Source organism: Taeniopygia guttata, chromosome 1 (genome assembly GCF_048771995.1).
Source record: "Taeniopygia guttata chromosome 1, bTaeGut7.mat, whole genome shotgun sequence".
Lineage (NCBI taxonomy): Eukaryota > Metazoa > Chordata > Aves > Passeriformes > Estrildidae > Taeniopygia > Taeniopygia guttata.
The window spans coordinates 113,700,059-113,723,515 of record NC_133024.1 but is presented as its reverse complement, the minus strand read 5'-3'; the positions used below and the strand labels follow the sequence as shown (position 1 = coordinate 113,723,515).

General features: G+C 45.1%; 1 protein-coding gene across 2 annotated transcripts; it reads left to right on the top strand.

Moving 5' to 3' along the window:
• The first annotated feature begins 1,799 nt into the window (after positions 1-1,799).
• Positions 1,800-14,245, top strand: CHAF1B (chromatin assembly factor 1 subunit B). 2 transcript variants are annotated; one of them, XM_030284360.4, is made up of 14 exons: positions 1,800-1,883; positions 2,565-2,695; positions 4,155-4,287; positions 4,408-4,525; positions 4,913-5,016; positions 5,761-5,857; positions 7,363-7,447; positions 8,432-8,525; positions 9,764-9,833; positions 9,928-10,019; positions 10,998-11,160; positions 11,401-11,895; positions 12,630-12,721; positions 13,385-14,245. In XM_030284360.4, exons 2-14 carry the CDS (start codon positions 2,570-2,572, stop codon positions 13,495-13,497), a joined length of 1,782 nt encoding a protein of 593 aa, XP_030140220.4. In that variant the 5' UTR covers positions 1,800-1,883; positions 2,565-2,569; the 3' UTR covers positions 13,498-14,245. The 2 variants fall into 2 exon arrangements, with proteins under 2 accessions (XP_030140220.4, XP_072791995.1); XM_072935894.1 differs by lacking the exon at positions 1,800-1,883 and having other exon boundaries at positions 2,562-2,695; positions 4,134-4,287.
• Positions 14,246-23,457: the final 9,212 nt, after the last annotated feature.

Genomic DNA, 23,457 nt, shown 5'->3' with positions numbered 1-23,457 from the left:
AATAAATGGTCTCAAACACTGCCAAAGGAGGGAGTTCCCACAGGATAACTCACCTAAGACAGGGGAAAGGTTTGGAAAGAGCACAGCACGGAGAAGATCCCAGTATGGAGACAGTGGGAAAAGTGCAGATGCAACACCAGGAAGGTGCCAGCCTTGGTGAGGCTGATCTGGGTGAGCTGTTTGGGCAAAAATTGCCACTGTGGCAAACTGGGGGAAGGATTGTCCAGAAAGCAGGACAATGACAGCGAGCTGTGGCATAGGGATGTGACAACAAAGAGTTCTCTCATGGAAGGCTGAGAGCCAAAGAGATGACTCCAGAATTCAAGGATTGTCCAGAGAGCAGGACAATGACAGTGAGCTGTGCCACGGGGATGACAACAAAGTTCTCCCATGGAAGGCTGAAAGAATTGGGATTGTTCAGCTTGGAGAAGAGAAGCTTTGGGGTGACTTCATTGTGGCCTTCCAGGATGTGAAGGGAGGTGACAAAAAGACAGAGGGAGTCCATTTCCAAGGGATAGAGTGACAGGACAAGGGGGAATCGCTTCAAACTAAAAGAAGAGGCGGTTTAGATTGAATATTAGGATGAAATTGTTCCCTGGGATGGAATTCCCAGAGAATTGCCTCTGGATCCCTGGCAGTGCCCAAGGCCAGGCTGGATGGGGCTTGGAGCAGCTGGCACAGTGGAAGGTGTCCCTGCCATGGCAGGGGTGGCATTTGGAGTTCCCTTCCACCCTAATCATTCCATGATTCTGTGATGTGGAATTAAATCTTCCCTGGTCCTCTGCTGGGTGAGGCCGTGTGGGGCTGGGGAGCTCTCAGAGCCCCGTTCTGGGCTTCAGCCCTGCCCAGAGGCTTTTCTTCCCTGGGGCAAGAAGTGAAAGCAGAAGCTGTTTTCTCACAACGTAATTTGCCATTTATATTATGTTTTTGGGAAGTTTGGAAGACACGTTACCCGTTCAGAATTTTAAATATTTACACCAGTCAAGCACAGCAATGCCTGTTGTGAAAAATGCATATTTTATGATTGGCTTTTTGCAAATGTTACAATGAATATTATATGTGTAATGTTAGAAAGTTATGCTGGATTAATTCTCTTACGTAGCGTGTTAAATGTAGTTTTAGGTTACAACATAATGTTAAAATAGAAACTCCGCAATATAGGATTTGTTACAAGCTCAAGCAAGAAAATGAGATAATTAAGAAACTCTTCACACAGAGATGTCAGCGAAAGGGGCCCATAAAAAGTTACAGCCTCCTTATCAGAAAAGACAAACATTCTTCCACCTTCTCTCCGTCTTTGTAAAACCAACAAGATTAATGAAAAAAAAGTTAACAAAAACCAGAAAAGTTCTTAATTTGCAAGGAATTTATGCATCATATATAAAATATATGACTATGCAACAAGCTATTGCTTTTAAGGTTATTCCTTTGTCCACAAAGTAATACTTTCCATAACTTAGTGTCCAAGAGCATCCAAACATCCATAATTCTTTGCTTTTTATTGTCTCATGATTGTCCTAACTCTAAACTTTATTACTCTAATTACATTATTATTTTTATAACCATTTGATTATTACTAAACTTTAAAAACTTTAAAAACCAGGCGAGTCGCGTTTTTCCACGCTGCGAAATTAAAAAAACAAAAGCGAAACAAAACAAAAAACCAAAAAAATCTCTTCTGAGGAAGCGCAAGCATTGGTTTGTTGTGTTTTTTGGGGGGTTTTTTTGGTTTTTTGGGGTTTTTTTTTTTAATTTTTAGGTTTATTCTGATGTTTTTGCAGTTTTTTTCCCCTGAGGGCGGCTGAGGCGGCGCGCGGGGCGGGCGCGCGCATGCGCGGGGCGGGCGAAGGCGGGAACGCGCGGGAGCCGCGGGCGGGCCGCAGGTGAGGGGGGGGGCGACCCGAGCCGGGATTTGGGATTTTGGGGATTTGAGGAATAGGATTGGGGGTCCCCGAGGTCTGGAGAGCGGGATTGGGGATCCCCGCGGCTCCGGGAGCGGCCAGCAGCGCCTCTGCCTTTCCCCTGTCCGCGCCGGGCCGCCTGTGCTGCCCGTGCTGGCGTATTGTTTGAATTCCGAGCAGGGTTGTTACCCCTAAAAAACTTTTTATTTTAAGTCTTAAACCGATGCACAGGGCTTGATACCGTCCTCTTGCAATCCTCAAACAGGAAGTTTGGCCATAACAATCACAACTTTTAGAAACAGGCTCAAAGCATCATGTCAATGACTGCGGTGCAATTCCAGGCGCTGCCAGCAGTGCCTGGGAAATGGGCACAAAGTTTGGCCAAAAGGAACAAGAATTGATGTGTGGGAGCAAGAACTGATGTGGGAGCAAGAATTGATGTGAGAGGACGAATTGGTGTGGGAGCAGGAACTGATGTGGGAGCAAGAATTGATGTGAGAGGACGAATTGGTGTGGGAGCAAGAACTGATGTGGGAGCAAGAATTGATGTGGGAGCAAGAACTGATGTGAGAGCAGGAATTGATGTGAGAGGATGAATTGATGTGGGAGCAAGAACTGATGTGGGAACAGGAACTGATGTGGGGTTTGTTCTGTTTTCTCCAGGAAACATGAAGGTCATCACATGTGAAATAGTGTGGCATAACAAGGAGCCGGTTTACAGCTTGGACTTCCAGCATGGGGCAGATGGGAGGATCAATCGCCTGGCCTCGGCAGGGGTGGACACAGCCGTGAGGGTAAACCTGCCTCTGGAGCCTCTGCAGGGTCTGGGGGTTGTTGTCCAAAATAGGGGTTGGTTTCCTTATCCAAAATAACTGGTTGGTTTCATTATCAAAACTCTGGGTTGGTTTCATTATCAAAACACTGGGTTGGTTTCCTTATCCAAAATACTGGGTTATTAGCAGGTACATGCCAAGGGGAGTGAATGGTTTCAGGAAATAGTGTAAGATTGTACAGGTGTCTGTAGAATTATAGGGTGATTTGGGTTGGAACAGGACTCAAAGCCCATCCAGTGCCACCCCTGCCATGGCAGGGACACCTTCCACTGTGCCAGACTGCTCCAAGCCCCAGTGTCCAACCTGGCTGGGGATCCAGGGGCAGCCACAGCTTCTCTGGGAATTCCATCCCCGCCTCTTCTCACCCTCCCAGGGAACAATTTAATCCTAATATTCAATCTGAACCTACTCTCTTAGTTTGAAGCCACTCCCCCTTGTAATTTCAAACTCTTGTAAATAGACTCTGTAGTAGTTTATTCCAGTTGTCTCAGATAAAACCTTTTCCTTCCTCATTGTAAAACTGACCCCTTCTTCCCTGATGGTACCTATGTTTCAGGGATATTTTAATACCTATTTTAGGGATAGAAAAATGTCAGTTTTTATAATAGGAAATATGCTCCCTGATAGGAGGGTGCAGTGAGGTGGGGTGAGGCTCTTCTGCCATGTCCCAATGATTTGTGGTTGCCAGAAGCTGATGCCTTTTGAAGGCTGCCCTAGAGCAGAGGCTGGGCAGAGCTACAGAATAAATTCAGGATTTATTAAAGGATCTCCTCCATGGACCCACCTTGGGCAGCACCAGAGCCCAGCCAGGGCTGCACCCAAATGAACCAAAATGGCCCCAAAATGCACGAGCGCTCCCGGGGGCTCTCCCTGGGATCAGTTCTGCTCCATTGGCACCTTGGAGTTCATTGTCCCATTCCAGCTTTAGCCCAGGCAGTCCCACCCTGCTTGTTTTTCTCTCTCCAGCCCACGCTGTTTGTGCTCCTGGGCTGAGATTTGGATCATTTGTCCTTGGTGCCCAGCTGGAGCAGGAATTGTTTTGTCTCCCTGCTCTGTGCACAGAGCTCACCATCCATAATGTGAAGCTCAGAACTGCACATTAAAGCAGCACAGAATGTGAAAAGCATAAAAACTCAAAGCTGAGGCATTACCAAAGGAATGGAGGAGAGGAAATGGCCTCAAATGGCACCAGGGGAGGCTCAGGTTGGAGATTGAGACAGAAAATTTCCCTGGCAGAGTGGTCAGGCCTTGGGATGAGCTGCCCAGGGAGGTTTGGAGTCACTGGAATCCCGGAGGAGTCTGGATGTGGCCTTGGGGACAGGGTTTGGGTGATGCTGGTGGCACTGGGTGATCCTGTCTGCCTTGCTGAGTCTGTGACATCCCATCTTGCCCTGGAAAGCTGTAACACTCTCCTAACTAGATCTGGAAAGTGGAGAAAGGCCCGGATGGAAAAGCCATCGTGGAGTTCCTGTCCAACCTGGCGCGCCACACCAAAGCCGTGAACGTCGTGCGCTTCTCTCCCAGTGGGGACATGCTGGCCTCAGGAGGGGATGGTGAGAGCTGCTCCTCCTCTATCTCATCCAGCAGCATTTTGAAGTTAAACTAAATGAAATCCACCTGAATGAGCAAAAGGGAGTGGGAATTAAAGCAGCTTGCTCTGTTTTCTTCTACAGATGCTGTCATTTTGCTGTGGAAGCTGAATGACAGCAAAGAGCTGGAGCCGTTGGTTTTTCAGGATGAAGATGAAGCTCAGCTCAACAAGGAGAACTGGGCAGTCATTAAAACTTTGAGGTAATTTATTATTTGATGAGTTTGGTTTTCTTTTCAGTGGTTTTGTTTTCTCAGTGGTTTTTAACTTTTCAGTTTGTGTAGGAACTCCAGCACTGTCTACAATTCGTTTGCTCTGATATTAATCCTTTGCACTCCCTGTTAATGGCACTGAGAAAAAGGAGGGAAAGGGACATGTTAAATAATCAGGTGGTGACAGGACAAGGGACAATGGTTTTAAGCTAAAGGAGCAGTTCCTGGCAGCTGCTGAGGTTGGTGAGTGCTTGAAGCACCAGCAGGAGTTTTTATTTGCCTCTTGATATATTTTTTTAAATCTAAAAATTCATAAAACTCATATCCACAAATAGCTTTTAATTTTAAAATTAATAATTGGTTTCTCCCGTCTTCTAGAGGCCACTTGGAAGATGTGTATGATATCTGTTGGACCTCAGATGGAAATTACATGGCATCTGCTTCTGTGGATAACACAGCAATCATGTGGGATGTCAATAAAGGTAAATGCTGCAGTTATCCCTTGGAATTCCAGATCTGCTGGAAGTGCCTCATGGTATTTCCCCCCCCCAAAAAATGAGAAACATCTTTTTTGTTTGTGAGGCCCCTCTATTTATAGATATAAAATATTCTCAGGCCAACAGAATGTACACCTGAGGAATCTGTTCACCTTGGAGTGCTTAGGAAATAACTTCACACATTTTTTACCCCCCAAAACTCTTGCACAAACATCTTCTATATTCCTTGCTCCATTTTTTGGTGTTGTGCAGCGTGGCCTGAGCTCTGTTTATGTCTCTCCTTTTGAAAAACTGTTTATTTTCTTTGAAATTTGTCAGCTTCTGGTATTTCTTTGCAAGAAAGCATCACTTAAATAATAGGAAAAATCCCACCTGTGGCCTGTACTCAACAGAGTATTTCTGAAACTCTCTGTGACTTTGTCTCATCAATGTTTTGGCTCTCAGACCTTCCCTTGTGGAGCATCAGTGGAGTGAGAGAGCTCCTGCTTTTGCTGATATTAATCTAATATTAATGCTAATTAATTATTAAGTTGCAGTGAGCAAACCTTAAACTGGCACTTTAAAAGCAACTTTTGCTGATAGTTTTATCAGCCACCATCCAATGAACACTTTTATGTTTAAAAAATTATTTCCCTACATTTTGAAACATTTTTTTTTTGTGTTATTTGATGTCTGAAATGTTTGGAAACACGTTGGAATTTATGATCTGAAAGCTGTTTGTAATTTCAGGACAGAAAGTTTCAATATTTAATGAGCACAAGAGTTATGTCCAAGGAGTAACCTGGGATCCTCTAGGCCAGTATATTGCAACCCTGAGTTGTGACAGGTGAGCTGTTGGTCTGAGTGTTTTTCCTGAATATTCCTTTTTCCAGGAGGATGAATTAAAAGGAAGTATACCAGATAAACATGAGGTTTTGTTTTATTCACTTTGTAAGCAGGTTGATGTGAAAGTAAAATAATATTTTAGTTAATTTTTTGGCTTGTGCTCAATGATTCCTGCAGTCTCTCTTAGCAGCAAATAAACTTTTGTAGGAGTTTTCCTTTAGGAATTAAGTTTTTATGTTATTGATCATTATTGATACACTTAACAGAGTGCTGCATGGTTGTGTTTATGAGCTGATAAATTCATCCTTGGGGATGGAGCAGCCTGGGACAGTGGAAGGGTTGGAGTTAAATGATCCTTAAGGTCCCTTCCAGCCCAAAAAAGCATTCCATGGTGATATGGCTGATGGAGATGTAGTTAATTGTTTTTAAGGGGAGTTCCCACCCTTGAGGAACCCACAGTGCAAGTAGGCACAGCCTGGCTGTTCCCTAATTCCCTTATTCCTCCATAAATCCATGTGCTGGGACTTCCCAAACCTTGTGGAGTCCAGGCATTGTAAGGGGTTCTTCAGTCATTAAAACACATCTCTCTGGTGGTGTCTTGTGAGGAGTATTTTAATTAATGGTTAATTGGTGGTCCAGACTTACATTTGGAGGTGCTGACTGAGAAGGGAGATCCTGGGGCATTTTTGGGAAACTTGGGGTGAAAGGAAGCTTTTCATAGGAAAGGCTGGGAGAACTGGGATTGTTCACCTGGAGAGGAGAAGCTTTGGGCTGAGCTCAGTGAGGCCTTGCAGGGCCTGAAGTAGCCTCAGGAAACCTGGAGAGAGACAATTTCACAGAATTCACAGGATCACTGGGTTGGAAGAGACCTTCAGGAGCATCAACCCAGCCCCAGCACCTCAACCCAGCCCTGGCACCCAGTGCCACATCCAGGCTCTGTTAAACACACCCAGGGATGGTGACTCCACCACCTCCCGGGCAGCCACTCCAGAACTTTATCACCATTTCTGTAAAACCTTTTCCCTGATATCCAACCTGTATTTCCCTTGGCTCAGCTCGAGGCTGTGAGCTCTGGTTGTGTCAGTGCTGCCTGGAGAAAGAGCCCAGCCCCAGCTGGGCACAGGCACCTTTCAGGAGCTGTGGGGAGTGACAAGGTCACCCCTGAGCCTCCTTTTCTCCAGGTTGGGCATCCCCAGCTCCCTCAGGGGTTCCTCACAGGGCTGGAGGGACAGGAGCCAGGGGGTGGCTCTCACTGACAGAGACAGGGCTGGATGGGATTTTGGGAATTGGGAATTGTTCCCTGGCTGGGTGGGCAGGGCTGGGATGGAATTCCCAGAGCAGCTGTGGCTGCCCCTGGATCCCTGGCAGTGCCCAAGGCCAGGTTGGACACTGGGGCTGGAGCAGCCTGGGACAGTGGAAGTGTCCCTGCCATGGCAGAAATGGCTGATTTTTCATGTCCCTTCCATCCCAAAGCATTCCATGATCCCTTGCTGCTCTCCCACGCAGGGTCCTGCGAGTTTACAGCACCCAAACCAAGCGAGTGGCCTTCAATGTCACCAAGATGCCATCAGGGTCGGGAGCTGAAGGAGAGGTACGGGGTTCTGGGGCTGGAAACTGCTGGGGGCTCTTTTGTCTGAGCTTCCTGGTCCATGAAACCAAAGGATCAAATATTTTCCATTCCAATAATTCCTGTCTTGTAGAATCATCAAGGTTGGAAGAGACCTTCATGCTCATCCACTCCCACCATCATCACCCCGAAATCACATCCCCAAAAGTTCTTGCTGATGAAAGCAGTAACACAGTCCTTCAGTTAAAAGTTAAAAATAGTGTGGAGAAAACAGTTCTTAACAGGAAATCTTCAAACTTAGTAGTAACTTCAAATGTAGCAGTAGCTGGGAGTTTATTAATGGATGTAACAGTAATTATAATAGTAATGCTATTTTAAATTTAATGGTAATAATATTTTAAAGTTAACTGTCTGGAATTTTCAAGAAGGTAGTTAGACTTTGAAGAAAAATATGAGTTAGGGATAATTTAGGAAATTCTAACCCTAAGAGGGAAAACAAAGAGCTTTTTTTCCCTCCCAAACAGCCTTAAGTGATAGTAAAATAACACCTCCAGGCTGGCTATAACCTTCTTAATTCCTTCTATTCACTGCTTTTCTTTTTGGGGAAAACATTTTTAAGAGTTTTATAGACATTGAAGAACAGGCCTGAGAGCAGGCACTTTGCCATGGGAGAAGTTCTCTTTCAACCTCTAATCCTGGGGTTAGAATGAGATGCCTGAGCCACACTGGGTGTTAAATAATTTTGTTCTCCAGGTTATGACTATTTTTTGATGGCTGGTTTAAGGTGACAGCTCTGGGAGTGTTTTGCTTTGCAGCTCAAGAGGGATCAAGGATTATTTTTCTTAGCTGTGAAGAATTTTTAGAAAGCTTGAAGGAGCCATGATTTTTTTTAAAGGTCTTATTGGAAAGTTCCATCAGGCTGGAGTGTCCAAGTGGATGTTTTGTGTCCCTGGGATTGCAGCTGGCACATTCCTGAACTTTTCCTCACTCCTGTTTGCTGTGTTGCAGGTGAGGAGCTTTCGGATGTTTCACGATGACAGCATGAAGTCGTTCTTCCGCAGGCTGAGCTTCACTCCTGATGGCTCCTATCTGCTCACTCCAGGTGTGGGGACATCTCCTGGGCCTTGGGTTGTGTCACTGAGGTTGGAAAACATTCCCAAGGTCATGGAATCCAAGCTGTGCCCCATGCCCACCTTGTCCCCAGCACATTCACCTCACTCCTGGTGCTCAGTCACCTCCTCAAATCCTCTCTAGAGCTCGAGGAAGTGCACCAGGCTTTAAAAAGGGGTCAAATTCTGTTTCAGGGACACTTCTGGGGACCCAGGAATGAGGGGCTCTTGTTTCCAAACAGGATGGTGCAAGGAAGGAGAAACAATTCACAGAATTCTGGAATTATTGAGGCTGGAAAAGCCCTCCCAGCCCAGGGAGTCCCAGCTGGGCCCCATGCCCACCTTGTCCCCAGCCCAGAGCACTCAGTGCCACCTCCAGGGGACACCTGCAGGGATGGGCACTCCAAACCTCCCTGGGCAGCTCATCCCAAGGCCTGAGCAGCCTTTCCAGGATGAAATTTTCCCAATATCCAGCCTAAACCTCCCCTAGCCCAGCCTGAGGCCGTTCCCTCTCCTCCTGTCCCTGTTCCCTGGAGCAGAGCCCGACCCCCCGGCTGTCCCCTCCTGGCAGGAGCTGTGCAGAGCCACAAGGTCCCCCCTGAGCCTCCTTTTCTCCAGGCTCAGCCCCTTCCCAGCTCCCTCAATCTGTTATATCCTAATTTGAATGTTCCTTAATATTTCCTACATCTCAAGGATGCTGATTTATCCTAATTAAGCCATTCCTCATTCTCCCTATTGAAGAAAATAAAAACTCCACAATACTCTCCATTAACAATCCACAACATTAGCTTTCTCCTGTGATAAAAGTGCTATTTGTGGCATTTTTGCTGACTAAATTGCAACACCAGAAGTCTTAAAATAGAAATGAAGGATAATGAGTGGGGTTTTTTTGACTCTGTCCTTCCCTCAGAACATTCTGCATTCAGAGTAAAAACAGCCCTGCAAGGAGGGATCGGTGTGTACCTGTCCAAACCCTGCTTTTATGGATGTCTGGCAACACCAAAAAGCAGCTTTGAAGAGGGGAGGTGTATAAGGGAAACAAAAACAGCACTAAATAAATATTTGGGATGCCTTTTTAAGATATATTCAGCTTTTGCCCAACTGACAAGCCTAATTCCTGGGAATTAGAATATTTATGGAGAAGCCTAATTCCCAGGAATTGGAATGTTTGTGGACACAAGGTGTGTGCTCTCTGAGGTGATGAGTAATGTTGGAAGCTTTGTTTTTGCAGCTGGCTGTGTGGAATCGGGAGAGAACGTTACAAACACCACCTATGTTTTCTCCAGAAACAATCTCAAAAGGTAGGGCTTTAGTCAGACAAAAATCTGTTTGGATTTAAAAAGAAACAAGTCAAATAGTGCAGAAGTGGTTTCTGAACTCCTGCCTCTCTCCCAGGCCCGTGGGGCACCTGCCCTGCCCTGGCAAGGGCACCCTGGCTGTTCGCTGCTGCCCGGTGTACTTTGAGCTGAGAGGAGCCTCTGCTAAAGGTATGGGAAGCTTCAGGGAGTGGGAATAAATTTGGGAAAAGATGGGGCTGGGCATTATTTTACACCCCAGCCTTTCAGCATTCCTCTAAGACAGTGCTGAGAAGCTGTTTCCTGACTCTGAGGCCCTGAGTTCACCTCAAGTCCCTCGTGAGTTGCTTTGGGTAGAGTGGTTAATGTTGTTCCTTGGCCTCTCAGGCTGCAGGAACGCTGTGAAATATTTTCCTTGAACTGTTAACCATTTTGTGTTCAAAAGAAATAACCTGGTTTAGCACCAGAGGAGCAATGCAGTGAAATAATTCCTGTTAGTCTCAGCTGCCCACATCACAGGGACTTGGAATAGTTTGCTGCAACCACTGGTGTTTATTCAAGGAAGCAGTGCTGGTGTTACTGAGCAGAGCAGGAATTCTGAGCTGGGGACAGGATTTTGTGAAGTTGCACAAGAATTTATTTTTTATTTATTTAATCTAGCTTTATTGTGGGTGCAGGAGTATTTATATTTTAGCAAGAGTGACATTACTCAGGTGAAAAGGCAGAGTTTGGCTCCTTTCTTTAAAGGTTAAATCTGTAGTATTCCTTACAGGATTTACCTGTTCTATTTTCATCATAATTTTATATCCATGGTGTTGCAAAGGAAGGAAGTGAGGGCCTGCAGTTGGTCTCTATATCTCCTTTAAAGTCAGACTTTAATATTAAAGTTCTTACAAATATGCTGAAAAATTCCAGCTGGAAAATAGAGGGGAAAATTTACAAAACAAAACAGCAGCAATGCAGAGGGAAAAAGGTGCCAAATTTTTTTAAACTAAGAAAATAAATAGTCAATTTCAGACAATGGGAATGTTAAATTTTACATTTTATGCAAGAGCTGTCTGCTCAGTGTTTATACTGATTGATGATGTAATTTTATTTAAATTAATGGCTAAGAGCAGTCACTGTCGTGCAGTAGATACAAGAGAATTCTCACTGTTCATTTCTTTGCAGATGAAATCAGTCCCAAATCCCCCCCTGCCCTGTTCAACCTCCCCTATCGATTGGTGTTTGCTGTTGCTTCAGAAGATTCTGTGCTTTTTTATGACACTGAGCAGTCCTTCCCCTTTGGTTACGTCTCCAACATCCATTACCACACCCTGAGTGACATTTCTTGGTAAGGAATTGTATTCCTAAGATTTATTGTGATGGGGAAATGTCCTTTTTCCATGTCCAGTTCTGCACAGCATTTGAGTCTTGCCTTGGGTTTATATTTCATTTATGCCACACCCGTGGTCACTCAGTGTCTGAGCAGCAATCCAGCTCTGTTTGCTCTGTAAATTTGAGAATTATGGCTCTTAATCAGTTGGTTGAAGTAAAATCTTGGCCTTTAATGGAAAAAACAATTCCCAAACAGGTCCAGTGATGGATCCTTCCTGGCCATTTCCTCCACGGATGGGTACTGCTCCTTCGTCACCTTTGAGGAGGATGAGCTGGGAGTGCCCCTGAAGGAAAAGCCTCAAATCCACATCAGGACTCCTGGAGCAGCAGCAGACAAGAAAGCCAAGAAGAGCCAATCCCACAAAGTGATTTCCCCAAGCTCCAAGCTGGCAGAGGGGACCCCTCCGAGCAAGGATCCCCCACTGCAACCCCAAACCCCCGGCACTGCTGGGAGGGAGCTGCCTTCCATCCCTGTGGGCATCAAAACCTCTCCAGTGCCATCCCCTTCCACCCCTGTGGGCATCAAAACCTCTCCAGTGCCATCCCCTTCCACCCCTGTGGGCATCAAAAGCTCTCCAGTGCCATCCTCAGAGGAGAGGAGAAGCAGCCAGGCAGGCACCCAGAGCAGCAGAGCCCCCCAGCCCAGGAGAGTCACCCTCACCACTCTGCAATCCTGTTTCAAAACACCCAGGTGAGATTTCTGGTTCCCCTTCCAGTTGTAAATACAGGGGCCAAGACAAGCTGTGCTTGTGCTGCATTGAAAGGCTGAGCTTTGCACACAAATTCCCAGCCCTAGCTCTGAGTGGAAGCTCTCTTGATGTGGAGTTTTTTGTTGTGCTGCAAATGAGAGGTCAAAATATGGAATATTTAGGTTTCTGCCTGAAATGTGAGGCAGCAAATTCACCTGAGCCTTCACAACAAAACGTGTGTCTTGGCCAGGAGTTGGACTTTGATCCTCTTGGATCTCTTCCAGCTCAGAATATTCTGTGATTCTGTCTTCAGGTCCAATTTTCTGCACAAAAATGGTAACTGAAGCCTTCAGCTGCCAAGAACTGTTTAAACACCTTTCTGCCAAGGAGTATTTTAAGAAGAGTGCGAGTCTAGCCAGGCCCTCAGAGTGAAACTTAAAATATTGATTAGGTGACTTCCTAAAAGATCTGATTTTTTAGAAATTGCCAATAATCCAGGTATTGATTGTACTGGGGCTCTGAGCATCCTGCTCCAGTGGAAGGTGGCCCTGCCCATGGCAGGGGGTTGGAAGTGGGTAATGCTCCATTCAACTTGTAAAAAGATGGGAAAATGTGCACTAAAATATATCTGAACTGCCTTTGCAGTTAAGTGATTCTATATGAATGAAATCTTGAAGTGGAATACTTGTGGAAGTGATGTCTATAAAGCAATTTAACTGTTTCTGCTCTTTTAAAGGAGAATAAATTTGATTTCCTTGAAGCCAGACACCCCAACCTCTGCATATCCAGACCCAGCCCCCACCCCTCCTTCCTCACAACAGGAGCACGGTGAGTTTTTGTGGCTCTTAACACCAGCCAAGTCTCTTCCCAGTCAAATTTTTCCATTATAGATTTATATTGTAAAAAAATCCTCACTCTAATTACAAATTCTAAAGCTTCTTCATTGTTTTGATGTGTCTGAGAGAGGCAAAATGAAATGTGTTCTCCCTGCTCTGGGGCAGCTGATTGTGACTGTCCCCACAGTTTTACAGCAGTGAAACCAAGGATAAATTCATGGGTGTGATGTTTTAAAGAGTTTTGTGCTTCCAGTTATCCTCGTTGCAGGTCCTGGACTGTTGTCTTGATTTTTAAGATTTTCTAAAACCTTCTGAGTTTTCATTCTGTTAGAAAATTTTCTCACACAACTTTCTGTAAACAACCTATTGTTTTACATTCCTTCATAAGAGTAAAAAAACTTGATATTCTAGTAGTTTGTCCAATGCCTTTAAAAAAGTAACACATTCACTCTCCAATCCACTATCACCTTTAAAAAAATATAAATGCTAAAATCAAAAAATAAACACACTCTTTTCACCTTACAAATAACAATAACTCACATTATACTTTCACATTTCTTATAACAACACTGGACTCTCTCAGACCAGGGTTTTTTTTTTTTTTTTTAATCTAAATTTATTAATTTGAAATTATTTTCTTGTCTGCTTCTTCCAGAGAATCCATTGCCATCTGATGAGAGCCTCCAAGCTCCCCCAGCACCAAAACGTGCCAGGACTGAGGAATTGTCCCTTCCTGGAGACCAAACCAGCTGTGAGTCCAACAAATAAAGGCTGGGCAGACCCCTCCCAGCCTGAAGTCACAGCAGCCATGTCTGAGTGCATTTCTTTCTGCAAAAATTCAATCCTCAATTCCCAGTCCAAGTTCCCTGTGCCTGTTTGATGCAGAAACATCAACATTTCTGTGAAGAAACTGCCAGTAGAAGACCCAGGTTTCAGGAATTTGGTTCTGCAGCAGGAGAAATAGTTGGGAAGTGATGTCAAGAATAAAGAAATCAGGGAAATGTGGGGATTAAAAATCCATCCAGTAAGTTGTGAGTCTTCATCAGAGTCCCCAAATCCATGTTTAGAAAGCATTATGTCTTCCAGTAACTGTCTGGCCAAAGGAATTGAATACATTCATAAGATTTGATGTGGTTCAAGACCTAAAAAAAGAGGAAATTGTGACATTCCAGCATTCTGGTTTATTTCTGGTGTAAAATGCTGCTCCCCTGTAGCTGTGGGGTGGAGCTGATTCACTCTGAATGCAGCAGCAAAGCTCAGGACTGGGATGTGGAAGCAGAAATGGTAAGATTGAACTGCAGAAAACAAGAAAGCAAAAGGAAGAAATCCTCTGAAGAGCTGCTGGAAAAAAATAAAACAGCAGAAAGTTCTTCTTGTTTAATTTCTGGACTTAAATAAATACAGGTGTGAGATTTTCCTGAGACAAGGATTTGAGTGTGTACATTGAAATTTCCCCTTTCCTTTTTCCCCAACTTAACTCCCTTTGCCAATAAAACACAATCCACTGGATGGGAAACTTCTACAGCTGAAATTTCTTTTTAGCATTTAATACTTCATAAAAGCAGAAATACAAATGTTCCAGAAGTGATTCACAAAAGTCTCACAGGGAGGAAATATTAACAAACACCTCTGTCAGTCCTTCAGGCAAATGAGCTCTTGCCTCCAATTAAATTTCAATAATTAATCAAAAAGTTGTAGGAAGCTTGATGGGATCTTTGTTTTCTCACTGTGATGAGGATGGATTTTCACTGGACTTAATTAAAGCTGGATTTTCTTCTAGTGAAGAATCACAGAGAGATAATTCTTATATTTCTTGGGCTTCAAGTGGATTTTGCAATTTTTCAGGTGGGTTTCAAATAGAATTTGCAGGTTTTCAGATGGGTTTCAAGTGGATTTTGCAGGTTCTTAGATGGGCTTCATTTCAAATAAAATTTGCAATTTTTCAACTGGCTTACAAATAGAATTTGCAATTTTTTAGATGGGCTTTATTTCAAATAAAATTTGAAATTTTTTAGGTGGGCTTAATTTCAAATAGAATTTGCAATTTTTCAGATGGGTTTCAGGAGGATTTTGCAATTTTTTAGATGGGTTTAATTTCAAATAGAATTTACATTTTTTAGATGGGTTACAAGTGGATTTTGCAATTTTTCAGATGGGTTTCAAACAGATTTTGTAACTTTTTAGCTGGGTGAGGATTCATGATTGTTTCGCTCCTGAAAAGACTTTTTGCTGTGCAATAATGGTTAATTTTTAAACAGCGAGGCCTTGTGCTCCTTTGCTGTTAAAGTTTTAATTTTTAGCTGCCCAGCTGTAAATATTAATTTCTTTTGTCATTAATTAACCACTGCCTTCTGGTCAAAATTTACTTGATCCTTGCCTATGGATTCTAAACAGATTCTGCATTTTGTCTGCACATTCCCTGTGTTTATATGAACTTTGTTAGCAAATATAGACATAGAAATAATATCATAGATAAAAATATAAATAATATATTAATAATATAATAGATAAAATATAAATAATGTATTAATATAATAGACAAAAATATAAATAATATATTAAAATAAATAGACTATAAATAGAATATAAAACATAAATACCATCAAATTAATCCAAAATGAAAGGACTTTTCAGGGATCTCTGGGTGTTTTCTGCTCTGGCAGCTGCAGGATCCTGAAGAAGGGGCAGATGAATTATGTGCTAACAAAATGTCAGGAATTAAATGACATCAGGGATGTGATTCCACCACTTTCCTGGACATCCTTCCTTTTCCAGGAACAAATTTTTCCTGATTTTTTTCCTAACCTGACCACATCCCTCGAGTGCCCAGCACGGGGACAATTTTTGGCAGTCCCAAATCTCTCGGTGCTCTCTGTGAAAAGTGGAAATGGTGGAATTGAGGCAGGTGTGAAATTTTCCTGCCCTGGGGGAGCTCCTGATTCTCTCTGGCCACATGGAAATTGTTGAAAAGGAGGAAAAGTGTCCATGGAAATGGAGGTGGTTGGAGAGGAGAAGAGACAGGAATGTTGGAGCTGGGATGTGCAGAAAGGCTGGAGAAGGAGACAAAAAGAGTTTGAGGAGGAGTGGGAGGGAAGCTGAGAGGGGGTTTGGTGTCTCTGGGAATTCCAGTGGGATCCTTCTTTCCCAGGATCACCTCATTTCCCAGGCTGGGTTTTACTTCAGAGATTTTTTGTGTTTTTTTCTCCCTCTCTGGGATGGGGATGCTCTTTTTTTTTTCCCCACAAAACTCCAATTTCTTACTCTCCTGCCAGCAGGTGACAGCATTCCCTAAAGCAAAGCAAACTCCCCTCTACTCCAGACTTCATCTTCCAGGCATTTTTCATCCTCTTTATTTTTTTTTTTCCTACAAACTGATAATTTCAGGCTTCTCTCCACGTGCTGAAGAAGCAAACAGGGTTCAGAGGGAAAAGGAAAACACAGCAGGATGACTTCAGTCATGAGCAGAGCACAGCCTCTCCTGCTCAGTGAATCCAGAGGATTTTCCAGGAGGAATTGCCACCATGGAGGGTCCAAGCAGCAGATCTTGGATTAGCCATGGCCTGAGGGGACACAGAGTGCCAGGATTGCACATCCAGCAGAACCTCTGGCTGTGGGAACAACCCACAGAGCTCCTGGCAGCCTTTATGGAGAGACTGGCATGGATTTGGGGTTTGGGAGAAAAGTCCACCAAGGGAAGAGCGTTCAGTGCCTGGAAGGGGTGACAGGACAAGGAGTGGTTTGGAATGACAGAGAGTGAGGTTAGGTTGGATAAGGAGAAGGAATTGTTCCCTGGGAGGGTGGGCAGACCCTGGCACAGGGTGCCCAGAGCAGCTGGGGCTGCCCCTGGATCCCTGTGATGCCTTGTGGAGGCTGAGCTGGAGCAGAACTGGGCAGAGCTACAGAATAAATTCGGGATTTATTAAAGGATCTCCTCCATGGATCCACCTTGGGCAGCACCAGAGCCCAGCCAGGGCTGCACCCAAATGACCCAAAATGGCCCCAAAATGCACGAGTGCTCCCGGGGGCTCTCCCTGGGATCAGTTCTGCTCCATTGGCACCTTGGAGTTCATTGTCCCATTCCAGCTTTAGCCCAGGCAGTCCCACCCTGCTTGTTTTTCTCTCTCCAGCCCACGCTGTTTGTGCTCCTGGGCTGAGATTTGGATCATTTGTCCTTGGTGCCCAGCTGGAGCAGGAATTGTTTTGTCTCCCTGCTCTGTGCACACAGCTCAGCATCCCAAAATACAAAGCCCAGACCCACACACTAAAGCAGCACAGAACCTGATAAATAGAAAAGCTCAAACCTGAGGCATCCCTGGAAGTGCCCAAGGCCAGGATGGACAGGACTTGGAGCAGCCTGGGACAATGAGAGGTGTCCCTGCCATGGCAGGGGTGGCACTGGATGGGCTGTGAGGTCCTTCCAACCCAAACAATTCTGGGATTCTGTGATTCTATGGATCTATGCACACCAGGCTGCTCCAGCCCCAGTGTCCAGCCTGGCCTTGGGCACTGCCAGGGATCCAGGGGCAGCCCCAGCTGCTCTGGGAATTCCATCTCAGCCCCTTCCCACCCTCACAGGAACAATTCCTAATTCCCAATATCCCCTCTGTCCTTCCCAGGTATTTTTCCCTGCTCATTCCAGATGTTCCTGCTCAGATCTCTCAGCCCTCACTTGGCAGCGCTTTTACCAATCATCTCTGAAGTCAAATCCCAACATTTGGTCCTGATTATCCCTCTCCCTGAGCAACCCCAACCCCACACAGCAGCTCTGTTCTTCCTCAGGCGTGGGATTTTGGGATGCTGCCCTACCCCTTCCAAGGGGATCTGACAGAGCTGCCAAGAGATGGGACTGGGGGTGCTGAGGCTGCTCCTCCTTCCCAGTCCCTGTGGGAGAAGCTTTTCCATGCTCATCTTGGAGTCTCCCTGGAGGTGCTCCAACCTCAGCAGAAAAGCTGGAATGGGCAAAAAGAGGCCAACAGCTCCTGGCCTGGGTGAGGAATGGTGTGGCCAGCAGGAACAGGGAGCTCATTCTGCCCCTGTGCCTGGCACAGGTGAGGGCACACCTCAGTTTGGGAATGTCATGGAGGGGCTGGAGCACATCCAGAGGAGGCAACGAGGCTGGAGAGGGGCTGGGAGCACAAACCCTGTGAGGAACCACTGAGGGGGCTGGGGGTGTCCAGCCTGGAGAAAAGGAGGCTCAGGGGTGACCTTGTCACTCCCCACAGCTCCTGAAAGGTGCCTGTGCCCAGCTGGGGCTGGGCTCTTTCTCCAGGCAGCACTGACAGAACCAGAGCTCACAGCCTCGAGCTGAGCCAAGGGAAATACAGGTTGGATAGCAGGGAAAAGGTTTTACAGAAATGGTGATAAAGTTCTGGAGTGGCTGCCCAGTGAGGTGGTGGAGTCACCATCCCTGGGTGTGTTTAACAAAGCCTGGATGTGGCACTGGGTGCCAGGGCTGGGTTGAGGTGTTGGGGCTGGGTTGATGATCTTGAAGGTCTTTTCCAACCCAGTGATTCTGTAAATTCTGTGATTCTGTAAATTCTGTGACCTGGGAGCAGTTGTCCCTCCTGTGGCTGCCAGACTTCCAGCCCAGGGATGTTGGTATTGCTGAGGTTCCTGCTGATTTTTCCTTCAGCTGAAAAATCCCAAGAAAAGCCCCTGAGGCCTCTGTGCCTGCAACCTGAGAGGATTTGCCTCTCAGAGCATGAAAAATTAAAAAGATTCACAGATTTCTTTCTGTCTGGAAACTGGGTATAAACTGGGGCTCTTCCAATGCCTGGGAAAACCTGATCCTGGTGCTCCTGAAAGGAGAGGAGCCTGTTCGTGTCTTTTAAGTTGTTGCCATCTTTTCTGAGAGGGCTGAACTCCCCAGATTTTCCTGTTTGTGCTCCAATTATTTGTCCACTCAGAATGTTTTCCTTGCTGAGAGTTGAACCAGGAAAGCTTCGTTTTGAAGGGAATTTTTTCTCTGTGCATTTTTTCTCCTCAAGATTTGAATTTTATGCACAACAATGCTAATTTTTGATGCTAAATAATGTCAGGTTTTGTCTCGGCATAAAATTCTCCCCTTCAGCCACCAAAAGTAAATAAATAAGCTGGACAGGAGTTCTTGTTTTGTTTTCTGCCAAGCTGAAATAAGGAATTTTGAAGTGTTGTTTGTTGAGGGAAAGGGAAAGGGGCCAGGTTGGAAAGGGAATGGTGGTGGGATCTCAGCCTGTTCAATTATCTCCTTCAAAATGATCCTTTGAGCTCCCTGAGTGCTCCTTCTGCAAGGCACGAGCTGCAGGAGCCTCTGGATATTTTTGTTTTCCCTTTTCCAGTGGGGTTGCACCAGCTGGATACGCTTAAAAATAAACAGCAGGGCAGGAGAGGAGGTGTTGGCTGTGTGCTCCAATATTCCAAATTTGAAATTCCTAAAAAATCTGCATCTCTGCTGTGGGATGGATTATTAGAAGAAGGGAAAATTGACAGCCAGGAACAGCCACATCAGAGTTCCTTGAATAGCAAAAAGCACTTTTCTGCTGCAATATTTTACTGGATAAAATGTCATTCTGAGCAGAGAGTGCAGGAAAAAGATGGGTTATTGTCCATGGCAATTATTCCTTGGAATGGGAAATCCAGTGTAGTGGCAAAGGGTGAGCATAAAACATCTGCACCTTATGTCCAGGAAGGGTTTTCAACCAAAAAAAAAAAAAAAAAAAATTGGAGAACTTTGCCAGGACCTGAAATGTGCTGGTTCCTGGAGCAGGAGGGTGGTAAATTCACCATTGCTTCTCTTCACTCTCAGCTTCCCAGAAGGAAGGAAGAAATTTTCCAAATAAATCACAGAATCATGGAATGGTTTGGGATGGAAGGGACATCAAAGCCCACCCAGTGCCACCCCTGCCATGGCAGGGACAGCTCCCACTGTCCCAGGCTGCTCCAGCCCCAGTGTCCAACCTGGCCTTGGGCACTGCCAGGATCCAGGGGCAGCCCCAGCTGCTCTGGTGTGCCTGTGGGAGTTCCTGTCCTTGGATTTTTCTTGTCAGTGTAGAAGAATCTATGTGATACTGCAGAGAAGGGTTTATAAGAGAAAATATAATAAAATGACTGAAAATCACAAATTATTATAGCAGTCAGGATAAAGTAATTCAAGAGCTGGAGCATTAAAATTTCACTTTCAAGCCATGTCAAATATGAAGATTATTGAAACTGATTCCTTGTCCTTTTTTCTTCCTTCTTGTTTCTGCAGGAAGAGGGGATTTTCACTTCTAGAATTTCTGCTTGGATAACTCGAGATGAATTTTGGAGTGAGGTTTTCAATGTGATCTCTAAATCCCTGACGGTAAGGAGCAGAGTCAGAGGTGTGGTTTCACCTTATCCACTGCACACACTGCACACTGCCATAAAAATAATTACTCTAATTATATCCTACAATAGTAACAACTTCCAACATTGGGTTTTACCAGCAGGATCCAGGTGGAAATTGCTTTTTGATGAATAAATTCGGGCTCATGCCTGAGCCTTTGCTGGGAGCAGCCACATGATGGCAACATTGCTAATCTTTAGCTTTGATGGAAGCAGCTCCTGGAGCTGGGCTTTGGCTCACAACAGGAGCGGAGTTCTGGAGCTCTCTGGGGTTTTGAGGAAACTTTTCTTTCATCACTTGGACAGGGACATTTCCCAAGGGATGGAGTGATGGGAAAAGGAGGAATGGCCTTAGGCTGAGGGAGGCAGGATGGATGGGATTTTGGGAGGAAATTCTTTATGATGAGGGTGGTGAAGCACAGGTTGCCCAGGGAGGTTTTGGATTTCCCATCCCTGGCCAGGTTGGACACTGGGGCTGGAGCAGCCTGGGACAGTGGGAGGTGTCCCTGCCATGGCAGGGGTGGCACTGGATGAGCTTTGAGGTCCATTCCACCCCAACAATTCCAAGATTCCATTAAATCAAACTATTATGAGAAACTCCATGGCTCTCAGCTCAACACGGGCAGGTTTTTAAGAGGCAGGAGGAGAAAATGCCACTTTCCTCTTTTTTTTTCTCTCCTTTTTTTTTTTTTCCCCTTTTATGAGCTGCAGTGGAACCTGTAAAAAACTTTTCCCCAGTGACAACCAAGCAATTCCTGAAGTGGTGCAGCTCTGAAACAGGAGAACAGGATCTGGCACTGCTGAAGGAGCTCAACCAAGTTCAAGCAAGATCTTCTTAGATCTTGGACATGATAAATATGGGCAAGTTTTGGTGGAGACTGGAAGAAAAATGTGTCTTTTCAGCCAAAGTAACTCTTATCCCGACAAACATTTTGCTGGATTGTTATTTGAATGAATATTTAATATAAAACATGCAACCTGCTCTAATAAGAGCACATTCATAATTTTGAGCAAGCGAGCCCTGTCCAAAATTCCCTTGGCTTTGCTCTGGGTAAGGAATAACTTAAGAAGGAAATGTTGGACTGCAGCTACTCTTGGCTGAAGGACACAGTACAGCAGGAACAGCTGTGGAAGCAGATTTACTGCAAGAAGTGAGGCTGCTAAAATCCTGACAGTACTTTGATTTTTTTTCTGGCTTTTTTTTTTTTTTTAATGAAAAAGTCCAATATAGAGTTTATGACTTTTCATACAGTTATTTATTTTAGGAATAAGAGAGCTGCCAAACACAGCAGGTAGTTAATACCCAATTCAGACTGTGTTTAAATAGGGAAGGAACTATTGGCTGCATCCTTTGGGATTCTGTGATTAACCCACAGGGACCTGGAGGTGGCTTTTTCCAGAGGCTTTCAGGTGCAACATGAGTGGGAGTTGGCTACCTTGGAGTGAAGCTGGAATCAGATTCAGGTAATTCAGCTCATCCTGAAATGATTTCTCTACTGAAATGAGCTTTTCCTTTGGGCAGGGGAGATGGAGCTGCTGGAGATAACCTGGAGCTGGGATGGAGATTCAGTCTCTGTTCCAGACATGGATCTTTCCTGGTGAGGGTGGTGAAGGTTCTGGAGAGTCAATCCTGTGAGGAGCAGCTGAGGGAGCTGGGAAGGGGCTGGAGAATTCCTGAGGGAGCTGAGAAGGGGCTGAGCCTGGAGAAAAGGAGGCTCAGGGGGGACCTTGTGGCTCTGCACAGCTCCTGCCAGGAGGGGACAGCCGGGGGGTCGGGCTCTGCTCCAGGGAACAGGGACAGGAGGAGAGGGAACGGCCTCAGGCTGGGCTAGGGGAGGTTTAGGCTGGATATTGGGAAAATTTCCCCATGGAAAGGGTGCTCAGGCCAATTTCCAGATTCTTCAACCTCAACTTCCTTTCAAGAATGAGTGGGCTTAAAATGATCTGGCTTTGCAAACATGATGTAACCCAAATCTGGGTTTATTTTATCTGATCTTTACCATGTGTTTCACAGAATCATCCAGGTTGGAACAGACCTTCAAGATCATCCAGCCCTGCCATGGCAGGGACATCTCCACTGTCCCAGGCTGCTCCAAGCCCCAAATCCATCCTGGCCCTGGGCACTGCCAGGGATCCAGGGGCAGCCACAACCTTTCCCAAGCACTTCAGTCCTAACTCTGATTTTCAAGGCTTATTGATGCTTCTGAACTTTGCTCTCTGTGTTTTCCATGGAATGATAAAACATGACCAAAAGAAACAAAGAGGCAGCTCAGGGCAGGGTGGAAGTTTGGGATTGCTCTGTCCATCAGCCCTTTTCTCCCACACAGGGCCATGAAAAGCAGCTGAGGTTCATTAGCAAGGCAGCCTAATTGGGCTGGAATTGCCAGGGATAGCAGTAGTGGTGATAGCACCAGCCTGGATGGATTTGAGAGCACCCCTGGTGATCAATACCAGTGATTATGACATTTTAAAAATAAAATTGCTTGTCCTTGACTCCAGTGGAAGGGAGAACTCCCTCACACATCCCACGGGTTGCAGCTGCTCTGCTCAATACCAAACACTTTGTGAAATGGCCAACAAAAGCCTTTCCTTGCCATCCCATCCCTCTGAGGGGGTAAAATCCCCCTGACTTTGATTCTCTTTGCTCTGGAGGCCTTTTAGTTAAAAGCTCTCTAATAGATTTGGGAGTATTGACAGTAATAATGAGCTTATGGGTGAAATTGTGACCTCAGGGGAGTCAATGGAGCTGGAATTCCAGCATTTTAAATATCCACACATCTATATGAAGTCTGTACATGTGCTCTCAACAGGTCAGATCTCTGCATTGATTCACTCCACTTTCCAACAGTTTGCTTACCAAACATCTTTGAAGTGTGAGCTAATGAAATTAATGCATTTTCCTCCTGCTTAAAGCAGAAAATAAAATTAACCACCTTTTGCCCCAGGAAAAAGGAGGGAGGTTGGGTCTGTCCTGCCTTTCTTGTCCATAAAGCATTTTAAACCCATTCAGATGTTTGAGTTTATGGGAAACTGTCTGAAGAACTGTCAGGATTCTCAGTGAAGGGTTTAAACATGATTTCTGATGCCATGGGCTGAAGATTTGGAAAGGATGATCTGAATGAAGTTGGGAATCAACACATCCAGGAGCCCCTTTAGTGATAAGAATAGAAAATGTAGATAAAAGTATTGTGGGGACCAAGCTGCATTTGTAATTTTTGAGAAAAAAGGAAAGGAAAGGAAAGGAAAGGAAAGGAAAGGAAAGGAAAGGAAAGGAAAGGAAAGGAAAGGAAAGGAAAGGAAAGGAAAGGAAAGGAAAGGAAAGGAAAGGAAAGGAAAGGAAAGGAAAGGAAAGGAAAGGAAAGGAAAGGAAAGGAAAGGAAAGGA